The 27,791-nt window shown below is 37.1% G+C and overlaps 1 protein-coding gene across 1 annotated transcript; it reads right to left on the bottom strand.

Moving 5' to 3' along the window:
* Positions 1 to 157: 157 nt before the first annotated feature.
* slc45a2 (solute carrier family 45 member 2) lies at positions 158 to 19,656 on the bottom strand. Its single transcript, XM_055052533.1, has 7 exons — positions 19,043 to 19,656; positions 14,814 to 14,990; positions 7,217 to 7,611; positions 6,117 to 6,260; positions 2,798 to 2,921; positions 2,050 to 2,255; positions 158 to 447 (listed from the first exon to the last, which is right to left on the bottom strand). The coding sequence occupies exons 1-7, from the start codon at positions 19,512 to 19,514 to the stop codon at positions 226 to 228; spliced, it is 1,740 nt and encodes a 579-aa protein (XP_054908508.1). The 5' UTR covers positions 19,515 to 19,656; the 3' UTR covers positions 158 to 225.
* Between the last annotated feature and the right edge of the window lie 8,135 nt (positions 19,657 to 27,791).

Genomic DNA, 27,791 nt, shown 5'->3' with positions numbered 1-27,791 from the left:
ATGGTTTTGACTAATGTCAGAAAGTCGATATGAAATTAAAGAGAAATTAAACATGAATAAGAAGTGTGGACTCCCTGCGACGAGAGTAGTTACGCCTTTGTCTGCACAGCAAACAGGAAATGTAAAACAAGTGAGCACACCGTTTCAGAAGACCATCTAACAATATAACACAGAGGATTTATTTATTTATAAACAAAGCTCCATTAAATGTATTTTATGGCAGTATTATTCCACATATCTGATAAAGAGAGCAATGAAAATGCAGCCTATCAAAGACATAGCGGAGGCTGACAGGACAACCACAATTACACTTCCGGCTGCGATGACCAGACCTCCGAGCCCGGCTCCCACAATGATCTGAGCCAGCTGGACCATGCAGGTAAGTGCCGCGCAGTCCATGCCGGTGCCTCGAGGGCTTTCATAGCCGCCTTGTATCTTTGGTTGCTCCTGGAAGAACAGCAAGTAGTAATACTGACGATTAGTGGGAAGAAAGAGTCCTGGCAAAATAGCATTATTTGACTTTGTCTGAAACAAGAAATGTGTGTGACAAAAAAGATGGACCAGTGAGCAGCTTTAGCCCTGGACATGATAACAAAGCTCCATTAAATGTATTTTATGGCCCTTCAAATAGCCCCATATTTTGAACTCCTTCTCAACTCAAACGTTTGTTTTTAGATAAGCAAAATTATTTGATCGTAACATACAATGATGCAGCTCTTCACTTTCACGAGTTGAAAGTGAAGACCTGGCTTCAGCTTTGTGCAATAATCATTGGAGCACATCAAGGAAACCATCTGGGTCACATGATTTAAATATTAAAACATAATCCTTATGCCAAAGCCTTTGAGCCACTTTCACATATCTTTGAACTGGTATTAATCATTTTCATCTATATTCATGGACTTGCCAAAAACAGGACTGATGGAGGCATAGGGAGACCTTTTTTAATATCCTTAATAAGGCTTCAATAAAAAAAATTATACTGCAATAAAAAAATTATGCAGGAATTCTCATGATACTAACTCATACTATTAAATCAATGTTTTTTTTCCTTATTGCTATAATTATTCACACCCTTATGCAAACACACAACTCAAAACAAAATTTAAAAAAAAACATAACAAGTGCAAATATCTAATTATTTACAAAAACACTAAGTTTAAAAATCAAAAACAAAAGAAAAACCTGTTTTTAAATCCCACATTAATAAAACCATGACTCTGTACGAGCAATAGTTTTCATTCAAAATGACTTTTAACCAAATGGAAAACCGATCTTTTTTCTTTGCTGCATTGAATATTTAGATGTTGAGAATATTTAGATGTTGTGGGTTTTTATAAATAAAAAATAAAACTAACAGTGCTTAGTCTGTATATTATTCATAATTATGTGCTTACTTGTGTAATACAACAACCTCATAAATCTATAAAACATGATCCAGTTGAAATTCAAATGCACTCCAGCCTTCATTTATAAATATTTATAGATGTTCCTGATAAACGGCTTGTTTCAAAAGTAATTTTAGATTTGTGTGGACTAGTGTAGCAAGATTGGTTCACAAGAATATAGCAACTGATGTGTGGTTGATTTTTTTGTCTCTAAACACATCGTACTAATTGCTGTAATACTAAAGAAGTGGGATGTGCGGTATTGAGCAATTCAATGTAACTCAACTCAACTTAATTCAAGTGTAAATACACTTGAATTAAGTGCATTTATCTTTAGCCCTGGACTCCCTGGCTTAGGACAGCACAGTAAACCATGCTGCGTGATGAAAACAAAGCGACCAGTGTTTCGTATGAAGGTTTTCGAAGCACAGACTCATTTTCAAACCCAGTTGATGACTGGATCTTTTTTTTTTTAAAGACTGTCCATAATGCCACTTATAAATAGAACTGACAAACTCATGATTGGTGGAAACTAAAAGGGGATAAACACTGACAGACTCACTGCAGACTTTCCGAATTATATAACAGAATCTCGGATTTAAGCATAGAATATTTTGTCTTCTAATTAAAAGCATCTCGGCTCTGTAAGAGAGCCACATACCTCCTCCTCACGCTGATACTCTGCAATTAAGTTGAATGGGATTGTGTAGAGCGTGCTGGACATGACGCCAAACACGCTGCAGAGGATGAGAGTGGCAATGACATCTGGGAAGAGGCCAATTAGGCTGGTTCCCATGCCGAACACAAAGTAGCCCATGAAGTATAATCCTTTGAGGCCGATGTATGGAAGCAGGAAGCGCTGCACGTCTGAAAAACCAAAACAAAAACAAAACACACAACCAAATGTGACACAAATGGCTTCAAGTAATTAGAAAACAGCAAAGGCACGTGAAGTGTGTTGTTTCCAGGTAATTAGTGGATTATGTTTTTACTACTTTGACTTTTATAGTCCACATAATGACATTTATGCAGGTATTCATCTATTTGCTGTAGGAATGCTGCAAAACATATTTTTTTATAGCTGCATGATATGGTAATTTGCCTTTAGATCAAGGACATTATCTCCCTCTGCTTTCGGAGTTGTTCTTTTACACAAGGGTCTTTCCTTCCTCAGATGTACTTTTTGTTTCAAGTACACATGGCCCAGCTTGCCTCAGAGGTGATCGGTGCAGAGCCTGCTAATGAGAAGCAGCTACTTGGAAACTGTGATTTCCCACTGCTATCTGATTCAGTGCGTGACCTCGTCTGACCCCCGATGCACCTGGACGTTAATAGATGGTGATTTCTATCACGATAGTGGCAAATGAGAAACAAACTTTGCCACAGAGACACCTTGCACATCCACTTACACGAGTAGAGCGCAGAAGACACAGCATTAATACACAATCCCCAGCAGCCAACTTCTACACCTCTCTCATATGTGGCGTACGCTGTAGAGTTGTGTTCTGCATAAGGATTTCCTTTGTAAACAATCTGCAAAAAAAGGGAGAGCAGAGAAGTGTGAACAGGAATAAGAGTGTTAAAAAGTCTTTTCAGGGTAGGAGTGTTAACAACACACAGCTTTATTTAAAATGCCCAACTTCTGTAATAAATGTGATGTGAACTGATGATTGGGATTGTTTGAATTTTCAGCTTGATTGACTTGGACCAACACTAGATGGCCAGAAATTCAGATGCAAAACCTTGTTCTGAACACTGAACAACACTCTATGTGGATCATCTGGATTCACAGCACATCCCAATCCAGACTCGTTTCATACAAAAAAATGATAAAATCTAGAATTTCTCAATTTCTCAATCATAAGGCATTTTACAGTCTGACAGAAGCATCCCTCTTATTCAAAAGAAACCACTTTCTTTATGGGATATACACAAATAAATCAAAAATTATTCTTACATGCAGTTGATTCAGTTCGTAATCATCTTTATACAACCAAAATCTCTTGTGTGAGAATAAAACAACTTAAAAAGTATATATCTTGAAGGTTCATGTGACACTAGACTAAAGAGATCAATGTGGATAGCTGCATACAGTTTCATCACATCTGGAAGGAAGTGAAGAGAATATGTAAGACACTGAGTCATCATCCTCATCATCTGGATTCACAGCACATCCCAATCTTTGGCTTCATAATCATCTGCTACAGCATCTTCCATTTCAGGAGTCCATCTACTAATGAATAATGTTGTGTCCGACTGAGTGTGCAATTACGGTAATTGATACTTACCCTCAAATACCTTTCTCTCTGTTGCTTGCTGGAAATCCTTTACATATGTTCTCAGTATGAGTTTCACAGAGGAAGACAACTGGTGGAAGCTTATCAGCTATTTCCACTTCCTGTGCAAATAACCACTTACAAACATGAACAGTTTAAATGTTCATCAAGCCCCATAGTCCGTTTTTGATTTGGAGTTCCTCCAAGCCTACTTCAATCTTTACTGCTTTCAGACAAGCAAGTTAGCTCCTCAGACAGGAGAGATACCTACAAGTACTTAACCTTCAGATAGAACCTCACTTCACAAAACTCTTCCTTTAACACAAAGGAAGAGTTACCTTTTTAACATAAAGGGCACCACTCTTTGGTGGGGTGCCCTCTCTCTCTAAAAAAAAAAAAAAAAAATCCATTACATAATCTATTCTGTAATAGATTGTTGGCATTTATTACAGAAGTTTGGCTTTTTAAATAAAGCTGTGTATTGTTAACATTCCTTGCCTGAAGATACTTTTTTTTTTTGGTTGCAAAACAACTAAAGTAAGACATTATTCTCTGTAAAAAAAGGCTTTTATTTTTTTTGCTAGGTTACCTCGTGGCAAATCCCGCAGGCAGAACATCACCTCGGTAAAAACATTTCATGGAGATCTTTTATAGTCTAATTAAGATGTTAATGAAATTCTGTATCAGTCTATCACAGTGAAGAATGAGGCCAGGGGCATTCATCGTGTATCCATATGCGCTGAGGTGGGAGTGAGAACATAAATAGAACTGGCAAATGAAAATGTAAAAAAAACATGATGGAGAAAATGTGGAACATTAAACCCCTTTGGCATGGAAGAAGGATGTGGTGAAATGTACATACATATGGCAACGTAATTAGCAAACAGGCTCTAGATTAGATTGATTGTTGGGTGATTGAGTCAATGATATCAGCCCACATCTGTCTCATTTTTCTCCTGGTACTTTTCCAAACCTTTCCCTGCAACAGCTGAGATCATCAGAGACTCCACAGTGACAGACTATTATATTCAGACTGACAGCTTCACTCCCAAACTGGTCTGCTCTCTGCATTTTCAGTATTCTTCCAGTGAGAACACAAGCTGAACAGTACGTGTGATTTAGCACACAAAATTACAAATAAAGCTCCAAGTAATGGTTATGTGTTCAGAAGAAAAAAAGCAAATTACATGTTTGAGCACAACTCATCTTACTGCCTCGTGGCTGTTTTTGAGCTCTTGGTCTTGCTGTTAGTAATTTACCACCCAATGTCTTAGGGCTTCTAGTCATTTATAAATGTACTGATGTGTGGGTAACTCATTCTGATAAACTTTCAACACTAAAAGAAAAAAGATTTAAAAGCTATACTGTTGTGTTGTTATCAGTCATAAAAAAAACGTACATTAAAATATTTCATCTTTGACCACTCAGTGTTGTTTGATTGCTTCCTTCGGGTACACTGATTTACTTGCACAGCTTGCATATGAATATCAGAGTAACTGGTGATACATTGTTCAAGGATAATGGCATCATATTGGTGGGTTTATTTAATTATACAAATGGTATTGAAATTAAATTCTAACCTTTTTTCATTATTATTACATAATGATGGCTTTTTCTTAATATGCTGATGGCCCTCACACTTTGCCACTGTGCAATCATCATGCTAATTAAAATAAGCTGCAAATAATCAGCGTTATATGAAGACAAGGGAGCAAAGTGAGAGCAACCAATTTATGAGGAGAAATAGAGCACGACGTTGAAACATTTTGATCTATTTCAGCTCATTAACATGTATTTCTCTGAGCAGGCAGATGGTGGCAAAAGGATTGGTTTGAATTATCTGACAAATATAAAAACAGCAAAATATTTCATCAATATTATTTTTATCATATTTACACATCAACAAAAGATGTAAAAAAAAATGTATGATCTGCTGTTGTTAAAATGTTTTATTAATAAATTCAAATAAACAAAACAGAAAAAAATGATGATCTTATATGATACACCAGGACAGCTTGCGTTATTTAAACATCAGTTTCTAATCCCTTGGATCTTTTCTTTAATTGTGAGATTTTCAAATATGATTCTAATGTTTCTTATTCAATCATATTTAATCTACATGTTCTCTGCTGAACATCTTTCTCTCTATTGTTCATTCAATCCAAGAAAATACGATTTCCTTCTAGAAAGCTTCACAAACTTTTGTGGATTCTCTAAATTAATTTTTAAACCCATCAGTTTCTATCAACTTTCACACAGAAAATCTGGATTGTGCATGGCTGCAAAAATTATTTTATTCTCCCCTTCGTAGCCATTATTTTATAAAAAATTATATATATATATATACATATATATATATTAAAAGAGTTTAGATTTTTACTTCTCCAAAATTGCTATTATTTATCAAATTCCAGGAAGGAAAGCTCACATGCAAAACCAAACTAATGATTACCTGCCCCATGAAATCAGTAAAGAAGAGCATGTTGCAGAGAAAAGCCGCCCATCCCAGCAGGTGGCTGATGCACAGGCAACGGTAGTGGTTTGGCATGTGGATTATAGCTTTCATCAGGGACCTGAATGTCATCTTCTTCTGCTCCTGTGGAAGCAAAGAGCCAAGATCAGTTCTAACCTCTTCGAAGACTTGCAGTCACATTTGACCAATTGTCGTTCTGGTAAGATTTCAAAGATTTGACGGCTAAGAAAGCACTCAGAGAGGAAAATACGTTTTAGCGGAATGAAGGTCAAGTTACAATGTAGCAAGGGTAGAGGGTGTTGGGTCAGAAAGTTCAGAGAGGAGTGTGCTGGTTCGCATCAAATACAGTTGTAAAAACAAGTTAAATATCAATAACATTACAACTACTGTCAGGAAAGATGGATATTATAGATTTCTTCTTAAAATGTAATGTAAATTTGTGAGTCTTCTTTTTCTCAAATCAAAATAATGATCCAGTCAAGATATTCATGCTGACCTAACATACCACGAAGCAGCAGGTTATTCTGCAAAAATAAGTCAATTTTAATGTGAATACATGACTGACGCATTCTGTCTGTCGCATAAAAATGTTTCATCATATACAGAATACTGCGGGTTTCAGATAGAGACAGTGAATAAGAGATTTAGAAAAATGATAGTTTCCCAACTTTTGTCTGTTCTTCATTTTTCAAAAATATTAATTAATAATTAGAAACCAGCTTTAAATTATGTAAACACGCTTTCAAGAATACAAAGTTGAAAGTGCTAGTCTGCTTTCTCAGTTTCAAATCACAGCTTGCAAGTTGTGCCCAAACTTCTGAAACTCAGTTGCTTTGAGTGCGTGCTGGTATTAAGCAGAAAAGCAGAAAAGCTCAAACAGTGTGAGCATAAAAAAAAGAACTCATTCGTCGTGACCTTAGTGCATAAATTACTCATTGTAGATGATTCAGAAGTTTTCTTAGGATAGCTAAGGCCGCGTTCCCCATGGCAATAACAATAACAACAACACAATCCAAACTCCAATGTATATTCAAACTGCTTTAAATGATGGATTTAGCTGGAACCCACAGATGACAAACCTTGTTTGGCTGCTTGGAACTGGATGTCACTGCGTTAGCTTCTCCCAGAGCTGAGAATGAACGCGGCCTTTCGCCCAAAGCTGAATAGGATCTTGGCCTGACGTCTGAAACAGATGTGGGGGCTGCAGTAGAGCTGGGCTCCTTACTGAGTGCTCCGTAACCATTGCTGTGGGAGCCCAGTAAGCGGAGGGCACTGGGAGAGGAGCAGTCAGACACTGAGGGGCCCTTGCACAGAGATTGTTCTGGAATGCTAAACAGGTGCACGGTGAGGAAGAAGCCCCATGTGAGTGCCGAGAAGAAGTAGATGACTTGGTACTCGGAGCCCAAAAGACGACCGAGAACAGAGTGGCCCCAGTCCATCGCTCCCACCAGGTAGCCACAAGCTCCGCCCAGTCCTGAAAAACACAGGGATAGAAATAAGAATAATTGATGATTCTGACGTGAGCCAGGGAAATGAGGCAACAAAACATTTCAAGGTGCTACAGCACTAACACAGATTCACGATGGATAGCCAGTTACATTCATGTTAGTGAGGATAGACTCATATTAGTGGCATCAACTAGAGATATGTCTCCTCCTCACTATGACATAAAAATAAAGCTGAGTGCCTCATCAGGTAAGAAGAAAAACATTATGCCTTTAAGTTGGTGTTATCGCAAGCATATCACAAAAACAATTCCTCTTTCTAAATCTTTTGTCTTTTTGAATAATAAACTTTTGAAGTTTATTGCATTTACTAATATTTTATTAGAAGGTTAGCTTCATACTCCACATTGCTGCTGGCTAAGTTTTAAACGTTAACAGCCCTTTATAATTACTGTATGTGCATAGCATTTGTATCTGTCCATTTCTTGTTGTTGATAGTGAGCAGCATCCCGAGTCCCAGTCTTTTTCTGTCAGCCCAGACGCAGTACAGATCGGGAGCTCCATGATCTGCAGGATCATATTTGTTCATCCTGCCCGGAACATATTTATTGTCTCAAAGATCAGGCCATGTAGGTCTACGTAAAGTGAAACTGTGAATGGCTCATCTTTACCTGGATAATACAAACAAACAAGTGATGACTTCCAGGAATATGTGCTGATTCACTTTGACAGCATACAAATCACTAATCAAAGGAATGCATCTTCATGATTTATCCTGCGCAGCCGTCACCTGAAGCTGTGTTAAGAAATAAATTCACATATTTTTTGTGAGCATTCCATCAGAAGCACGTTTGATTTTCTGAATCCCAGATGGGATGCTACGTTCTTTCATCCACATATTTGTAACTGTTTAGCAGACTAGCAAACAAATATGACTCATAAACTCAGGTCTGCTTAGCAGGTTGTACTGCTGTTAGTAACTCTGGACTGATAAGGATGCTACGGAGTACGAAAAGGCTTTACATTTCTTACTTTGGTACCAGCTATAGTGTCTAATCTACGGGACTTCTTTTAAACTAGCATCTGCACTGCAAAGCAATGCAACTGTATGGTTTTTATGATTCAGATCAAAAGCATTATGGTACCCAACATTGTGCCAGTAGGAGGCGACAAGGTCAAGGATAATGACATCAGAAATAATAATAAAAAAACACACACACTCACACACAACCATATGTAAAGCAAATATCAGGATAGAAGAATAGAAAAGCCACAGCAGGAAACTTTTCCATTGCTACCATTTACCTTTTCATTGCCAGAGTTTGAATTAAGACTTTAGAGATGCTGTATTTAGGGAGGCAGATTTAAAAACACAAAAGTTGCACTGCTGTTTCAGTTTTTCTCTCAAAACAAATGACATTAAGTGGATAAAAGTTTATTGTTCTTAAAAAAAAATCTACATTTTTGTCCCTCATACACTGTCCACTTTGGAAAATGTCTTTCGAAGTCTTTCCAACCCAAAACTGTGTTTGGATGTGAGCAATTGGTATGTGAGCAATTGGTATGTGGATCCGTTCACACATTCACTAATCTGCATCCCCATTTCATTACCAAATGTTGCCATTTCAATCCCTTCTAACGTTCTTACCATTAAATCACTGTGCATCAGCTTTTTTCTATAATGAAGTGTTCTCATAAATTATGGAGACAGTTGATCATATCACAACCGAGTTACTCTGTAGTTCTGATCCACAGTCAAACTTTGTGAGAAAGTAAAAAAATAAAAATAAAAAAAACCCCTTTCGCTTATATGTTATATAGGCTGTTATATGTTCACACCTATGGTTTTTAAAAATGTCTTGAGTGGCAGGTGACTCATTCTTATTGGTAAAAAAGAAGTAGTATAAAACGGTCTCAGTTTTTTTTCCCCTGCAACTTTGTATAATTATCTCTCGACTTCTGCTTGCTTCAGGCTATAAGCTTCGACAGATCAGAAGAAACTTCATTAATGCTATGATGAGAAACATTGAAAGCTGTAAGTTCTTGAAAGGCAAATCAAACCAGCACAACTTGTTTATGTCTTTCAATGCAGAACCACCCCCTCTCCCCCAAAAAGAAAAAGGACATGGGGTGGAATAAAGAATATTCAAATGATTTATAGATGGAAGAAAAAAAGTCAGATTTTACCCTATTTTAACATTTTTAATAATTTTGGAAACTAATTAACAGCAGCAAAAGATAAACTGCACATCCTGGCTTGTTACATTGATGTAGGTTCAAAATGAGGGGTGAATATTTTGTGTACAGCCGTTCCATACGTGAACACTTGCTGCATTGTGGTGATTGTTCTGGATCAGAAAACACAGGCATTCTGGTTAACATTGATAACTAAAGACTGCAGTGACTGAGCTGAAAATACCCCTGACACCTGTCATGCGAGTTATTAATGTCACATCAGGCCCTACTATAACTCTTTCTTTATTAACTCTTCCCAATGTCTTTCCTGCAGAAACAGACCGAGAAGTAACAAAAAGGTCTGAGACAATAAGCTTAACGAGCATTTCAGAACAAAGCAGCTGACTTTTTATGGTAACAAGAATTAAACAGGAAGCTTCTATAGCTGTATAATTAGCGCTGAGCTCTGAAGTCAACACCTTTGTTGTTTTTTTAATGTATGCTGCCTTACTGAAGGAACATTTATGTAATGTTCACTTAAGCATAGAGAAAAACACTTCACATACCTGCACTATGCACAGAGTGAATTATGTGACAAACTTGTTCTGATTGGCTGTCTGATTCAAATGACTGGTTTGAAACACTTTGAAGTGCAGTCTTCTCCAGCCAGTCCACATGAAATGAGGCCATTTTTCCACATTTAAGAAACAGGCAGGTTTAGTATTAACCACTTCAGGTTTAAGGCTTTAGTTTCTTCTGCTTGACTGGATGATTGAAATCCTCTCAACTTCATGCTCTCTGTTTATGTTCTGGATCATTGACATAAGTTTTGTTCCTTTCAGCAGAAGCTGGGAGCTTTTTGTCCCCTGATGCACTCCACAACAGAGAATATTGGGGCCTTTGAGGATGCTGGAAAAGTTAGAAAAAGCAGCATACGTATGAAAGAGGAAATATTTCATTGAGCCCAGAAGAAATTCTATACGTGTCAAAAAGCAATTACATAGAAGTGGAAAAGCAATAAAATATGGTTGCAAGAAGACTGATTGAAAACGTGATCAAACGGCTCACATATATCCGTAAAAAAAAAAAAAACATCTAAAGGCAACCTCCGAAAAAAAGAAAAGAGTTAATAACATTCTGAAGAATTTTTTATTTTTTATTTTTTGCAGGGAATCTTCAGTCAGGTAATATCCATTATATATTTTTCCCAATTCAAAGCTCCTCTCATATCCTGAGTGCTCTCTCAAAATATACAGTCTGAGAGATGAGGCTGTCATACGGGGATTGAGTCCTCTTTTGGGACATTTAACTCAACATAATTTATAATGCAGTGAATGACAAAAGCGATCAAAACATTGAAACAATTGGTCTGTGGCCAGTACACTTTGTTCTGTGATCAATCCCCAAAAAATCAATGAATAAAATACAAAACGTTGAAACATAGCAATATACTTCAGTGGACTATAGAAAGAACGGGTCTCTATCAGTATGGATTTGGTCAATTATTTAATAGTGGGCCCAGAAGAAGTCTCGAGAACACACCTACACTTTACATGAACAGAAGATATTTTTTAATCAAAAGTATTTGAGATGTTAAAAACTATCCATTAGGTCTTATTTTTGCTCCAGATCTCACAAAACATCTACCAAACTTGAAGCATTAAAGTTTGGGAAAAATAACATCTTTGTCATTCTTAAACTTTTGTCCATGGCAGTACATGCTGCTGTTCATCAGCAAAGGTCATAAGGCCACACCAGGCAATAAAATACAAATATTTCAAAGTGACACCAGCAATCAAATCCCCAAATATCACAATCTCACTGAAAAGATAGTGTTTTTATGAGCTGTTCCACTTGAGGGATTTGAGCATGTTAACGAGATCCATATTGCTGTGCACATCTTTTTTATATTGTACTGAATATAACAGAGAAAGAAGCATGTGTTTCTTGGGCCTTGATGTGACCCACTTCAGTTGTCTAAGCTTCCACTCATGTCTAATTAGATGCACCTGTTTCCAATTACATCCCCTTCCTCTGTGTGTATTTAGCTAATGTGTTCGACTCCTCTGACAGGATCATTTATCCTCTAATTTATTTCAGCTATGTTCAATGTTTGTCATTGTATTTTTAAGAGTGGGTATATTACTTCCTAAGTAAATAACCTTTTGTGACCAGTAATAGTGACCGAACTGGGTAAAAACGATTGCTATCAGGTAGCTTTACTCCAGGTAGCTTTACTCCAGATTTGCACTAATTTCCAAATTTCTTAAAGTTTGTTTTACACTGTACCCGAATGTATCAGTGATCAATCAATTTGCCAAATCACAATACCATCATATTCATGCATTCACACCTGCTTACCTTCTGTTATGTGATGGAGATTTGTTGACACCCAAACTGTCTGTTTTGATTGCTGGTGTTGCTAGGACTCCATCTACAAATGTTATTTAAAAAATGGCTGCCTACTCCAGCACAGCAGCGCCACCCTAATATGAGCAAGGATGGGATAAGAAAAAAAGAAGAAGAAAGAAACCAAAACAAAACAGAGAAGCTCAAAATTTGGGGCCTTTCTTCCTAAAGCCTCACATTCCAGCAGTGGCATGGTGGGGTCTCGAGAGTCATGTGCCTGGCCCGTGTTTCTCTCAGCACAGACCCATGACTGCAGCACATGATGAGCTCAGGGCCGGATTACTGCCAGACTCGCATGCTCAATGCCAGCCGGTGCTTGCTGGCAGCTGATTGCGCCACTGATGCTCATACCAAACACATCATCTCACCCCATAGCTACCCCCTCTGGTATTTGCTTGATCTTGTTTTACTTTTACGCAGGTTTTCGGAGGTCTCACTCGGGAAGTATTTTTGATGTTGTGGTGCTTCACAGATTTATGTGAAATGACAAAATGGGTTCTGTCTCGAGGACGTATTTTGAGGATGAATCATGCCGTTTCCTGGGTCTTTAATCCCTGCTGCATACTTGTCTTATTTCAACCAAAGTGATTTGCTGTTCAGAAAACAGCAAAAATGTGACTGAGTTTGGATCAGAATATAGCTTACTGTTTTTTACAACATGGGGGTAGCATAAAGATTCTTTCATTATTTAGTTCAAACTAAACACAGGACAACTTCCAGCAGCACAACCAACCTTAATATACATCCAGAGCTACATTGACAGAACGGTCTAGTCAAAGCCTAGTCCGAAATCCACCAACAAATTTGTGGCAAGACTGATGTTTTCTTTTCAATTTCACTGAGCTTGAACTATTTTGCAATGATGAATGGAAACAAGTCTCCTAGTCATGCAAACTACCATCTATACCAGTGGTGAAAGGTTATTATCAATTTTTTGTGTAGCAAAATATATTTTCCAAACAGTACTCTTCAGATTTATATAATTTTTTTCTCGTTTTTTTTTTTCAGCTCATATTTCCCCAGATTTTCTTTTAGCCCATGATGTAAAATCCTTTCAACTCAATCCTTTCAATACGATACAATGTTGGAATTGTATCGCATTTTAAAAATAAAGAAAACTCAAGGATATTCACACTTTTGCAAATGACTGACAAAAAAGTAATCTATAATACTTTTTTTTCTTGTCTTCCAGACTACTAATTTCAAACCCCACTGGGGTTTCGACACTTTACCAAATCGTCACTATAATATTTACCACATTTAAAGCAAAGGTTATGAGTTTAATTTTAGCTGGAAATGTGCCCCTAAACTTGCTGCACAGTGTAATGAAATGAGGTTAAATTAAATGTCACTGCCCCCCATCCTACTGTCAGAAATTGAAGAAAAATGTCTCGGAGTAATTTTCTTAAAATTTGAGTTGATACTTTAAAGGTCTAAGATAGCCAAATCACAGACGTATTTCCGAGAATAAATATGTAAAACCTCATTTTCCCTTCAAATGTGTACCCAAGTAGCATAAGGTGAAAAGTGAAAGCATCCAGGATACGAAAGGGGTGAATGCAACTGCAGCTCAAGTTACCTCAGATTAAGCACACTTAAAGGGACTGCAAATCTTTAGAGAAAAACGCAAGACATCTGGAAATAAGTGGAAATCTGCAGGAAATCCAATTAAACCTGCTTCCCTGTTACCTCACGTGGTTCAGAGTGTTTCCAAGAACCTTTGCAGTGAGTGTGTGGCTGTGTTTACCTGAAATGACGCATACTTTTCTCTAACTGACAGAAGAAAGCAGGAAACTATTCATTCAAGCCCATCGTGCTCACGACCTGAGAGAAATGTGCAGAGATTCACAAAGAATCCAACCAAAACATGGGTCTGTGTGACTGTGTGGACGACAACAACAAGAAGTCGGGGCTTGTTTTCAAAAAGTATGCAACGAAAAAGAAGACTTTAAGACTTTAATCTGCACCTAAAACTCTCTCAAAGGCAGAGATGGTCTGAGAAAAGAGTAAGCAGAATCAGATTTATGGACAATGAATAGAGGGAGTGGCTTCTGATGCTCCATTGTCAAGATCTAAAATATGAGCAACACGCGTGATACTTTATTTAAGCAAAATGTTTGGATCATTTAATTTCCCTCCAGTCAGAGTAGCAACAACCTCTTGGATCAACCTTGAATCATTTTTTGATAACATTTAATGGGCAGAAAGAGTGGTTATATTGTCATTTAGCAAAAACTGTAATTTCTCAAATGCCCGTTTAATGACTCGTGCCATTTGTTGCCGTCCACGAAGTCAGCTAAAAAGCTCAGCCACAGCTTGACATTCCATTTCTGTTTTTACATTTTAGCTCCATTTGCTAAACAAAAGTGTCATTAGTCCCTGCAGCTCTGCCCATTCTCAGCAGAAGTCAAAAGCAAGTTCTCCTGAATCACTGCCACGAATGCTCACGTAGCCCAATAGCCACCGGAGCTGCATGAGTAATTCAGGAGGCTAAAATAACCCAAGAATATCTCACAGAACAAACTGGAACAAGCAAATGTTGCAAAAATACTTCCTCGGAAACAGAATAGATCAAGTGAAAATCCCCAAAGGAAGCTGTGAGGCACACACTAAGACAAGAAACTGCATGTGCGAAGATGTGGGATACCTGTGAACAGAGCATGGTAGTGCAGACCTCTCTCCTTGTCTGAATGTGAGCACACATCAAACAGGTAGGCCTTGATAGGGCCGTCAATAAAATCAGCAGCGAAGTCAAACAGCACGACCCCGAACATCACCACGACGATGGCCCAGATGCTCTTCAATGACCTGTCACTGACCAGCGCTGCAAGAAACAAGAAAACAGATTCACACACATATTAGCACAACCATATCATAACACAGAACTACAAATGAAGTCTACAAAATTTCAAGTGCAATCACATGACATTTTTGTTTTAAATTAAACTGCAGAGAAATTGTATTCATTCTGTCATTCTTCCAAAACATGATTTGTTGATCCCGCTGCCCCGATCCCTAATTTGAAGACATGTCTAAGGGGAAAAAGTTTGACAGTCCCGCAAATAGATTGGTGAAATTCTTTTACCATCACCTTAAAGATCTGTCCAAATGCCTTTGGTTTATTTCCCAATTACAGGTTTACAACCTTCCACTTGGATTACTTTGCTCTGTCACGCCTGCAAATGGCACAAACAGCTGACGCCCGATTTCTAACTGGAATTAAAACATATGAGCATAATAGTGCTTGCTTCATTGCATTGGCTTACAATTCAACTTAGAGTCTATTATACAATTCATTTTCTGTTTTTAAAATCTCTAATTGTTTGAGTTTTTGCTATGTAAGTAAGATGTGGTATGATAAATATTGCTTGAATGATTGATCAGTTACTAACAAATTTATAAAGCTAAAGTATCAATTTCAATTATTTGACAGTTTTTGGGCTATGCAAACATCATCAGTGATTATTGTCTTTACTTGCCTTGAGCACCATTTGGGTTCTAATCAATACTTTTAGTCAGTTCCTTTTAACTCCCAATATCGGTGTATAAAACAAGAACATAGTTGCAACACAAACAGCACCAGTGACCATAAAACACATATTATTTGCAAATTATCAAATAAAAAGGAACAACAAAGACTGTCTTAAGTTATTTTCTGCTTGTCTGCGACTCCACTGCAACTCCTGCTGCTCTTGGTAAACTGCTTTGGTCATAGTTAAGATGAGTAAGGACCGCCTGCGGTGAGAAATTTTAGTACGGTTTCCAAGTTCCACCCACAGGGCTGCCAAGTTTCATCTTCTCTGCTTATGATGAAGAAAACACTTGAATTCTTCCTACTTTTGTAAATTTGATGCATCTTGTCTTCAAAGACACCTGCTGACTGAAAATACTAGTCAAAATGCCACGAGTGCACGAAGGAAGCATTTTTATTCTTGCTCATTCTGCTGTGAAGATAAATGGAAAAAGAAAAACTTCAACCCAAAGGAATAAAAATAATGCAAGAAAGTGGAGCAACGTGTGTTTACTTAAAGTCAATTACAACTTAGGAGTGGGAGCTGTCCTGTTCTCTTGTCACTTTTACTTGTGTTCACTCCATGCTCGATAAAAATGCAACAATTTCTCTCATGTCCTCTCCTACATCTCAGTTACTTGTGGTTTCATATTATTGCTGCATTTCCTATAAAATATTACAAATTAGACACTCTGGTTTGGAAGCAATATCACAGCTCTGCAAAAATTAACATATCAACAAATACATAATTAAATGATGCTCGTGGTTCGGCCACCTAACTAAACTTGTATTACATTACACGTATTTTAAACTATAAAAGGTTTGTTTGTATGGAACCAGTTTAGATAATTTATAGAAAGTCTGAACAGGGTACCACTTTGTTAATAATGAGCGAAAATTATTTTTAAACAGTCGTTTGAGATTTTTGAAACTTTTATTCTGTTTTTGAAAAAAACAAACAAAAGAACAACAATGTTCTTAATGCGTCTTTGGCATTGGACGGGATTAGATTTGGACAAGCATAACATTTCATTTTGAGAAGAACTCAAAAAAAAAAAACATGGACTGAATCATTCTCTCTTTAAAAAAACACTGCTTGTAAATCTTGACTCTCTTTCTTGTGGACAAACACATTTGAATGAAAGCACAACAGAAAAGAGAAGCTGGCACACAGTGGTGAGAGTGAATGTAGGGTTACAGCTGACCAGGGCTCAGTGTTTAACACTCTGCAATCAGAAATGTTTTAAATAGCCTCATCATTGCTTCACAAATTTATTCCTTTGTTATTTATTTAGAGAGCGTGTCTTTTTAGGGCAGCAAACCGAACAAGGTCTGTGACCATGGGAACTGCTATATGGAAAAGGGACCGTAAATTGATTTGGAGAGGAATGTTCAATGAGGAGACATAAATGTTTCACTTCAATCTCTAACTTTCCTAATTCAATAAATGCTTTAAGAGGTAAAGTGATTTGATTGTCTTTGCTTTGTGCTGCCTATTAAATTTTCCTTGAACTCCCTGAAGCTTCGTGCGAAGCTTTGGTCGGAGCCCTTCAATAAAGAAATGTTCAAAATAAAGAGAAAATCTGGGCTTTCGAGATCGCTTCGAGTACGACCAACACAAGGAGGAAAACAAACAAAACCCTCCAACTGAAGCTTGGACCTTGTTGCGTATTAAAGGAATAGAACACGAGAGAGTCTGAAAGGCAACAATTACATCCTACTTTAGTTACCTTTTCAGAAAACAAGTGAATGAAAGTTTCTTCTTTCTTAATCAAACAAGATCAAGGTGAAAGACATCAACAGGATGTAGACCTGTGATAATTAAACTGAGTGCTGTCAGGTATTTCTGTTCTACATAAAAAGCAACAAAGTCCATTAAGACCTGAAAAGACACGTGCAACAGAAATGACAAACCAGTTTTTTTTTCTTCTTTGTTCTAATCAGTGGGAAAGAAATGGTGACAATTATGATGGCATTTTCTACAACTGAGAGAAACACGCAGATTTAATGAGCTTACCCAAACAACATAAGAAATTGTACCTATTTCCAATAGAAAATAGGTACAAGTATTACTTGTTCTATTATAACAAGCATTTATTATATATATATCTTCTATTTTATTTGTGAATAATAATTTAAACACTAAATGGTCTTGGAGATATTTTTAAAAGCTATATCCAGCTTTTACAATGTATTTCTCAATGGGTGGGGATCATTTTACCCAGAGATGTTAGACATCTGTGGCTTTGTTAGTTTCATACTACACAATGTTAACAAAAACAATTTAGGATTAAAATCAATTTAGACATGAGGATTTTATGTATTTCTCTCTGGTGCTGGGACAATGTTTGAACTATACAGTTCAGTCCTCTCTGATCTTGTGGTAGTCATAAAGCAGAGCTGTCCCACAGAAACATAAGTGGCATTCTCAGTAAAACAGTTTATGTAGACAGCCTTTCGAGAAAATACAATTTATCCTCCTTTTCTATAAAATTAAGGTCACCAGTTACGTGTGGCGATCTTCTCGTGATGCTGCCTGGAGCCTTGCTGATTCCCAGAAAACCTTTTTGGTTTTGCGCCTTCACACTAAATGATATTTTCTTATCATACATTCCAGGGGACACCAGCTGAGCTCCTATAGCTACAGATTCAATTTTAAAACAGGAGTGTTTTTTGCTCGAATATTTAAGTTTAAGTGAGCAAAATGTTTTTTTTTCTCAAAGCGTCAATAGTTAGAAGAAAAAGTCTGGGTAAAAAAAAAAAAGAGATATAATTGACAGATTTATGAAAGAATATTATCAACAAGTAAAAGTTGATGTTCCCAGTGAAGAAAAGGAAGAAAAAGTCAAATTTTCACAGTTCGCCACGTGTTGTTACTTTGGTTTGGATTAGTTCTGCTTTGTTCCACTTTTTTAAAATAATGTATCAGTTTCTGTGTAAATGAATATCATCAAATTTTCTATGAGATGAAATAACCATGGGCATGTTTTCTCAGGCGTTTCAACCTCATATGATCATCTATGTTTTGTTTTTGTTTTGTTGCTGCAAAGTCGGATTTTCCAAGATTCCATTAAGAAATACTTCAAGAAGCCCGTTCATGTTCCCCCCCGGGGTTGGAATATGTTTATTGAACACATGAAATGTAAAAGTTGTGGATAATAATTAGTCATTAATACTTCTTACAGTTCGAGTCAGATTAATGACCGTGATAAGCTTCTAATTGTTCCAGTAGCACTTAAACTGAGAGAAATGCATTGTTTTTATTTAATGTTAACATGTAACATTAAATAAAATGGCAAATTCCAAATGACTCCATTTTTACTCTGGAAAAGAATTCAAATGTACCAGACATCACCATCTCTCACCTGAAATGAAAGCATCTCCATTGAGGAACATGCTTATCCCTATCAGCATCATGATGCCAAGGACCAGGATGTAAGGCCTCCGCCGCCCCCAAGGGGAGCGACAGTAGTCGCTGGCCGAGCCGATAACAGGTTGCAGCAGGAACCCTAGGATGGGGCTGATCAACCACACGAGACTGTACAGACTGCGAGGCAGGCCCACGCTCAGCAGCACCGGAGTCACAAAGGCTGCCTCAACAGCGTAGCAAAACTCCCGACCAAACATCACGAGGCTGTGCAGGATAAGGCGACCCCGAGAACGTCTGGGGGGCTCCACAATCCCAAACACGGCGCTCTCTCCACTGGTCATGTAGTCCTCTTTGGAGCCAGGGTAGTCTGTGGTGTACTGCTGCAAAGATGTGGTGACGTGTTTCCCCGGTTCCGGGAGATTGCAGGGTTGGGGCCTTGCAGGCTGGTCCTCTGATAACATGGTCATTGTGGAGAGAAGTTACACAGATGTAGGAACACAAGTGAAGAAGACGAAGAAGAATCGTTGTTAAAAATAATCAAAGAAACGGCAAAAGTCCAGGTCCTTGCTCTGGTGCTCAGCTAATCCTCCTCTCTATTGCATAGCTGAGCAATAAGTCCAAGATCCAGTGAGTATGACTTAACAAGTGGAAGGCTGTTCTGTTAACTGAGGGCAGGAAAGCGAGACCCAGGGAAGAAGGAGGAGAGAAGAGAGTGTTATTGAGACATTAAACCCCCTCCCTCCCCACTTCTGTTTTAGTAGTAGTAAATACATCAGTCATGTGAGTGTGAGTGCCATCATGTGCAGCAAATGTACAGCCTTAATTTGGCTGGAAAGTCAAAAAAAAAAAACACCAATCTGTTACGGACAAACTTCAGGTGGGACTTTTCCTATCTTGGCTTTTGATTTTAATAGACAGAAGTAAATATAAAGACAAAAACAACAAAAGTCCCTGAAAAAAAATGAGAGGATTAGAGATACTTGACATGGAGCTTGAAGCAAAGGCCAAAGTGCCTTTAGCTAAAGAGCCACAGGAAACCCATACAGTTATAATAATGGTAGAGAGCAAGTTTTGAGACAGTCTTCACGTTTAGCTTATTCTATCTATTAAAATGACAGTAGTTCAATTTATTAGCCTGCTAACACCACTTTGTTAGCCTGAGCTGCTACATATAGTGCAGAACGAAAAAAGGCATAACATTCAACACAGTGCAAGTTGATATTAATATTTTGATATTTTGTCTACATATTAAAACAAATAAATGAGTGCTGATGCATTGTGTCGATGAACAAGACTTTCATTAGATCCCAGAGTACTTTTTGCTACTGCTTGTGTAAAAACTGTAGAAATGAGGTCTTGATCCTTCTAGTGGCTAAAAACTATATGCTTTATCTGATGGAACATTTATTATTATTAGGGAAGTTTTACTTTCAGTTGATGCAATATTTACTTTAGTTTGATGCAATTGTTGCAATTCTCTCACTGGAGGTAGTTTAATAAAATATACCACCAATAACTTGTTAAATTTCAGGAGATAAATATCAAAATAAGCTTGTTCAACCCCAGATTGCCTCTGTAAGTAAATATAAAGGTTCGTTGCAGCCTGGTCACAGTTTTTTAGTTTTCTACCTGCCTTTCCTTATTACCGAACATCCTCTTTTTATATCCTTGCTGACATATTTTCATCTCATACATTGTTTGCTCTGAATGACAAGAAATTTATTTTGTTTTCTCTTTGAGATGTTCTTTATGCGCATGTTCTCAACAGGAGGAGAGTACCTTTTTCTGCATTTTCTATCATATTTATTAAATTACTGCAAATTAAAGTAACCTGAGGCCCCATCAGAGAGGCTAAAAGGTTTAGGCTGTGCTAAACTTTTTAATTAAAATGTATCCTACCATGTCCAGAAGCAGCAGCACATCGATATTTTACAAAGACGCTGGAAACATACTGAGAAAATCCATTTCTGTTTGCATAATATTCCCTGAAAATAACAAGAACTGCTTGTTTTAGAGAAACAAAAAAATGACCTTTAACATTTTTAAGTTCCCAGGAGCACATTTAGATTTAAGCACACCTCACACACTTAAAAAAAATTTCTTCACTATTTATAATAAGAGTATTTTTACTTCCTGTAATCAACTAGTTTTTTGTGTGTGAATATTTCTGCAACATCTTATACAACAAGAACTGGACTACCTGCCAAGATGTTTACCCCCAAAAAACATATTACTCAGTAACAGAAAAAGTTTGCATTTATTGCAACATAGACAGAAAAGCAGAAGTTCTTGCTCAGTCAGAGCTAATCAGCAGCTCACACAGCTGCCAATTACTGGGGGTTAAAGCTGTCTGGAAGTCGAATGAAGCAAAAACACATTAGGAGTTTTCCTCTAATTGAGTTGGATTTTCCTGTCAAAATGTGTTTAAAATGTTTCTAGAGCATGAATTGTTTGGCTTTATTTTGTTTAACCAGTTCATTTAATATAAGGTCAGTGTTCCATTTTGATTAAAAGAAGTATAAAAAATATGTATATATTTGTATTACCAGAACCCTTAGGAAAGTTTCAGATGTTTTGTCTTTGTGCAGTAGGCCACATAAAGTTTTAAATAAGTTAAACTTATTCCATTGCCTCCAGAGAGAGGCTGACCTAAATTACTTCGTTGGAAATAATCTTAACAGTTGTGGACATCTTTCAGGTTGGATCAATAACCTGCAAAGAAATGACCAGAAAAAGACTCCAGAAAACTGTTGTCGTGAAGGAGCAATGCAATCCACCACATAGAGCCCAAATTAAATGTGGAAAATGGTAAGTGGGGCCATCTAATTCAGTTACACTGAGTGAATTAAAGGTCAGTGGTGAAGAGATCTTGGAAAGCTTCAAATAAGCTTCAGAGTTCCTTCTGGTATCAAAAATGTTATAACAATAACAGCCTGTGTTGTCGGACAAGGTTTGCTGTCTTCAAATCCTTTAGAAATCTACAGCAATTACCCCAAAGACAGTTATGAAGCAAACCAAAAAATGACACCAGAAAGAAAGAATTAACAAATCAAAAAATAAATCAACACACAATCTCCTTTATTAAGTTCATATCCACACAAAAAAAATACTCTTCACCTGACTGAATTTACATCAGTTCTGTCCAAAGTGCAGTCAACTATATGAGACTTAGACTCGTACTTTATTGATATGCGGCCCCTGGACTGATTTTGTGGGTCCAGCAACAGTCGTTCAAGAATGATACATATTTAGCCCAGCAGCCACAGTAGTTGATGCAACTGGGAGATTTTTTATAGTTTATTAGTACAGAACTGCTTCCCAAAATCTTAAATCTTCTTCCAAAAAGCAGAGTAAACACAAAGTAATTGTACTTTATTAATCAAGCTTTCTGCTTTTGCTTTGTTGTGAATATAACCACATCTATCCAGGGACTTTTGCTCTAAAGCAAACCTTAGTGCACCCAAATCTGCTTTTAGTCATTGAGAATGACCAAAAGTGTTAAACAAATTCCACCTAGAAAATTGCATTGTTAATTATTATTATTATTTGTAAAGTTGTCTTTCCTCTTTATACACAAAAGTCGGCTTCTTTTATTATTTTTGTCATTAAATAGTAGAATATGGAGATTTAACAACTACCTAACAAAGGAGAGCTGAACTATTTTAGTAAAAATAGTCAGGATCTCAACAAAAGATGAAAAAAAAAAACAACTACATAAAAATAAGAATTACGGAGCAACATTTATTAAAGAGGACCAGTAAATATGCCTTTAAGATTTCAGATTTTTGCACATTGCTAACTAAAGAGCACTGTTGTAGCAGTCATATCGCTTTCACAAACATGAATAATAAAATCCCCTTTTCACACTTCATTGCAGAGGGAACAGCAGTACACAGTGCATTTGTGATTGTCAACAAGTGATGAAAAACATCTCTTGCAAATGAGCTCATATAGCAACAACTGATGAAATTTATCAGTACATCGACATGTACTGATAACAGTACATGTGTTAAATTTAAGCCAGAACAACACAGTTACATTTACATTTTTAAATATTAAGTCATTTGTACATTTCTCCTTCAGATTAAGTGCTTTAATAAGCCTCATTTATAGAAGCCGAAACTGATTATCTTATTATGCAAATAAGATTGGAGATAAAAAAAAAAAAAAAGCACAAGTTATTAATTGTTATCTTGAAGCCAGTGTCCTTATCGGAGAAAACGAAATCCTCTCATATTAGCTGAACAGGAAAAAAATATATATTGCTGAGAGCAAATACACAGGTCAAAACACTGCACAAAGCTGCATCAAGCATATTTTATACCATGAAAGATGCTAAAACATATATAGACTGTTAGTGGACATGATGTTCAAAGCCCTAAACCACATTTGTACTAAATTACTCCCAGACTGTGCTGTGAGCCAGCAAGCGAAAAATAAGGATGCGCGTTCCTGACATGACATTAAGGAGGAAAAGATCCAATAATAAAGGAGCTTTCCTGTTCCTGTGGCAGATCTTCAGGGACTCTTGAATCTGCACCCAGACAGAAGTAATTTAGAGCCGAAATGGACCATTCTAAGTCTTTAATGACAGTGTTGTCAAGGTGGGAGGGCAAAGGTGAAAGCGAAAAAAGACCAGTGATTTTATTGGCATTATATTGTTCAGGATAGTTCTTGACTATATATGGTTAACATGCCTCAGACAGCTATTATTTTAGCAGTAAAGGGAGTTGCAGTGCACACATCGATGCTCTGTCAACCATAAGTTCCTTTATTTCTTATATATAAGAAAGCAAACAAAATGTAGATACGGTAAATCCTTTTCCACATGGATGTTGGTGTAAGAAATGTCTTATTTCTTGAAAACAGAGAGCTCCCTGGGGCTAACATGTCTCTATCTGAGATTTGTTAGAGATATGCAATTATGATTTACATTTTCTTCTTGAACAACGCAAAATGACTCATTTACATTGTTTTTAAAGCCTTACACTCCAAGCAGTTCCAGTGATTTCTTTCAACGATCTGCAGAATGTGTGCGTAATAGTAATCAGCAAATTCTCTAGTCCGAGTTCTGGATTTCTGAGGCTTCCCAAACACATCGTAGTTACCATTGCCATCTCAGCTGCTTCTTTAATAACCGATTGATCAATTATTTATTTATAATGTTTAGGATATTTTATTTTTATTGTCTAGTGAATTATAAGAGCAGTGGCTTACACTGAAGTTTATTAAGGGGTATCAGAGTACAGGGGTTGTCACATGGCACACAGTTCATTTTTTTAAACTTATAACTATGCAGTACATTGTGTTCTTCAATTTCACAAAATTCCAATAAAAACCTGTGAGGTTTCCGGTTGCAGCATGACGATGGGTTTAGAAGGGGTTTGAATACTTTTGCAAGGCACAAGGTATGCACATAATTGTATTAATGTCTAGTAGTAGAATACGACAACGGTGATGTAAAAAATTTTACGCCAGCCCACGTCAAACAATGTGCAAGTGATGTTAACTGTCTAGAAGAGAGCCGAACTCAAAGTGCTGCTGGGCTTAGAAAGCAGCTGGTTCCCATTGACTTTCATTCCTGGGTGGCAATTAAAAGGTATAAAATTTCTCAGTGTCTAACCACTCATATCTAAATAATTAATCACAACAGAAGGCAGAACTCCAGCATTGCTGTTTCAGTTAATTACACAATGTGAAAGACAAAAAGGGCTCTCGAACCCTGAAAGCTCTGAGCTAATTTTCTAATTTCTATGAACAAAGACATCCTCTTACGGCTCTAGTAATTTAAAAAAAATGCTGCTACAAGACATTTTGGGGAAACACATTCCTCAATCAACAAGTATGTAAAACTTTACATTTGCAGAGTTAACTAATCCTACTCGACTTAAACGACGCACATGATTTGACCATAAACACGTGCCGCAAATAACTTTGTCTTTTCAACATTTCAAGGGGAAAGTGTAAAGACCTTTCAACTGTTCAAATGACTTGGCCTGGTGAATGAATCACAAGGGTTCTTCTGTGGTGGCTGGCTCTCAAAGCTAATCAAGTGATGCATGTGATCCCTGAGGGAGGGGATAGAGATCTGCAGAGGGAGAGGAGGGAACAGCGAGAACATTGCTTGAAGAGAAAACACTTAACGAATGCAGGCTGGAACGCCTTTATACGAAAGCACAAGATATCACCTGCTTTCCCTGACAGGCACATGTGCTCACATCAAATGTCAGAGCCGACAGCTCAAACATGCTCATTCATGTGCTCTCATCTGGCAGAACCAAATGTGTGATCCTCCTTCTGTCGTCACACTGTTTCAACTGAGAGACTAGTTTACAATGACAAGATTATTTTATTTTTTTTATTTGACAAGAAATGTCTTTTTTAATCGCCATAGACACCGCAGATATTTTTGCATACAAAAACGGGAGTAAATCGGCTTGTGGATGGTAATGTTTTGCACTTGCATTTTCTCCACGTAGTATTTTGCACTTTTTGCTAAATTTATTGCACCTGCTAATCTTAGCATTTGCTTGTAGATCGAGTTTCCACCCTCTGTTTTTCTCTGATGAGATGTCAAAAACCTTTTACCACACATTTGAGTTTTCTCTTGTGTTGAATAATGCTTTCATTACGTCATATAAACAAGATGTTATTTTCTAAAAAGAACAAGGGCAAACGATGGCAGACAAATAACACAGCATGAAGAAGTAGCCACCACCACAACATCGTTTTATGAGTCCAAGCTGTGTTTCAATATTAAATATTTACAAGTCCTTCATGCTTCTGCTGCATATTCAAAAATAATTCCCTCTGCAATATTTATGGGGGAAAAAAGGTTAGTTGTTCAGACATGCACATTCATGGAAATACAAAGTCTAGGCAAAACTGACGACCCCCACCCCAAAAAAAAAACCCAAGACAAGGAAATATGTCTGAAGTGTGAATGCAGAACTGAAACAAGCATTTAACTTTAAACTTTAAGTGAACTTCCAAGATGGACAGAAGTGAAGAAGGCAGAGATGCTTTTTAAATGCTGGCCTTTTACCAAGCACATGTGAGGAATTATCCACCTGTAAATGTTCTATAGAGATGTAATCTATACAAACAGTAGCATCAGGAAAGAGCTTTAATTTTCTCGATGGTCTCCTCAAAACACTTGCATTTAAATCAAACCCCATTTTAATCTTTATCAAAGCAGTACTGCAATAAAGTGCATGTAGGACAAAACACTGTCAGATGTCTGGATTCCTCACATGCCTCATATGTTAGTCGCTGGTGGTGCGACAGTCTGGAAGTGTATGTCAGGGAGAGAAAGGCGGAGAAAAGCAAATAGCAGTAACATTGTATAACATCGACTGGGTGTCAGGAGTACAGAACACATTGTGTCCTTCCTTGTGAACAGGTGATAAAGACTGCGTGACAAGGACTAAACCATTTTCGGGATCGTTGCATTCAAAGGAAAAGCTGAGGAAAAGCCATGATCAAAGCTGTAAAACCCACAGAACCCAAAATGTTGGTTGTTAATCAGCTCAGGCAGAAAATTTGTTGTTTGCTTCAGTAGAAACTGACACTAATGACTGCACTGTTTCTGAAAAAGACATTCTTCTCCTCAGACTTTACCATACATTTCTCTTCTTCATATCTGAACACAAATCTCACTTATTGATCTCAGCAATTTCAAATTCTTACAGAAGAATCTTACAGCAATCATCTGGCGAGATCCCCCCACCGTGTCTAATGCTTATTAGACCAACCTATGAAAAGCAGATTTCAGATATTTTAGACCTCTTTCAGGTTTATTAATTGTCTAAGCACAAAAAAAAATACTTAGATATTGTTGCGTATGAGTTGAAGTGTGGCTGGTTATCGGTTACATCCAAAAACTAGCTGGGTGCAAGACCCTTGGTTGAATAAATCAGTAAGCTCAGAGTATCAGCTCACTGCTAACCCATAACATCAGTGAAATCCTTCCAGCTTGTGATGCGTTTCACATTAAAAGCATCACTAAGTCTTCACATGCAGCCCTGGGACCTCAAAATGTTTTCTCAGGGAACCTTTGACCTCAGAAAACAGAACATTATTAACACCTGCATCGATTGTGCTGCTTAATGTTTCAAAGGGTTTCAAGTGAAAAGAATACAGATGAGACAGGATTGTAAACGCAACAACGTAACGTGGTTCTTTGACATTCATACATGATACTATATACAATATAAATTTAGAAAATTGTTTCTTTACTTAAAATGTATTATGCAATTATCTTGTTTAATCTTTTCATAAATAAACCCTAATGAAATGAAACAGATTTTTGAGTTCACATTCTCTGTGTGATGTCAATATGCCTGATTATGTGACTGTGACATTAAAACAAAAGCAAAAACTGAAGAAGTCTTTAGGACAAATATTAAATATTTCTATTAACACTGGTGAAGCTGAGGAAATGCTGTTTGAATTGTATTTATTTAGTTTTAAAGGGACAAAATTAATATTTTTAAATCAAGTCATTTCTTTTTATGCTTGGGATGAACATTTTGCCTCTCTGAATACAGCGTCGCTTCTGATAATGTGTTAACTATTTTTCTGTGACTGACCTTATCTGCTAACGTATCCACTCTGCAAACAGGAAAGGGTTCAGAGTTCATCCATAGCATAATCGTCGCCCCTGAACCTTGAATCCATCTGTGACTCTGACCTCACAACTCACTGCTGTCCTATTGTACCTGTACATCTAAAGAAAAAAAAAA

The sequence above is a fragment of the Poeciliopsis prolifica genome, unplaced genomic scaffold, assembly GCF_027474105.1.
Source record: "Poeciliopsis prolifica strain line A6 unplaced genomic scaffold, Auburn_PproV2 SCAFFOLD035, whole genome shotgun sequence".
Classification (NCBI taxonomy): domain Eukaryota; kingdom Metazoa; phylum Chordata; class Actinopteri; order Cyprinodontiformes; family Poeciliidae; genus Poeciliopsis; species Poeciliopsis prolifica.
Note: the sequence above shows the minus strand (reverse complement) of the source record. Positions and strands in the feature narration are given on the sequence as shown.

Excerpts from the sequence above, each read along its gene's own strand:
- slc45a2 (XM_055052533.1), bottom strand. The coding sequence starts at position 19,514 with ATGACCATGTTATCAGAGGACCAGCCTGCAAGGCCCCAACCCTGCAAT. Across the intron at positions 2,922-6,116 it reads TTACTGATTTCATGGGGCAG|ATTGTTTACAAAGGAAATCC; the intron begins GTAATCATTAGT and ends CTTTTTTTGCAG. Across the intron at positions 2,256-2,797 it reads GTCTTCTGCGCTCTACTCGT|ACGTGCAGCGCTTCCTGCTT; the intron begins GTAAGTGGATGT and ends TTGGTTTTTCAG.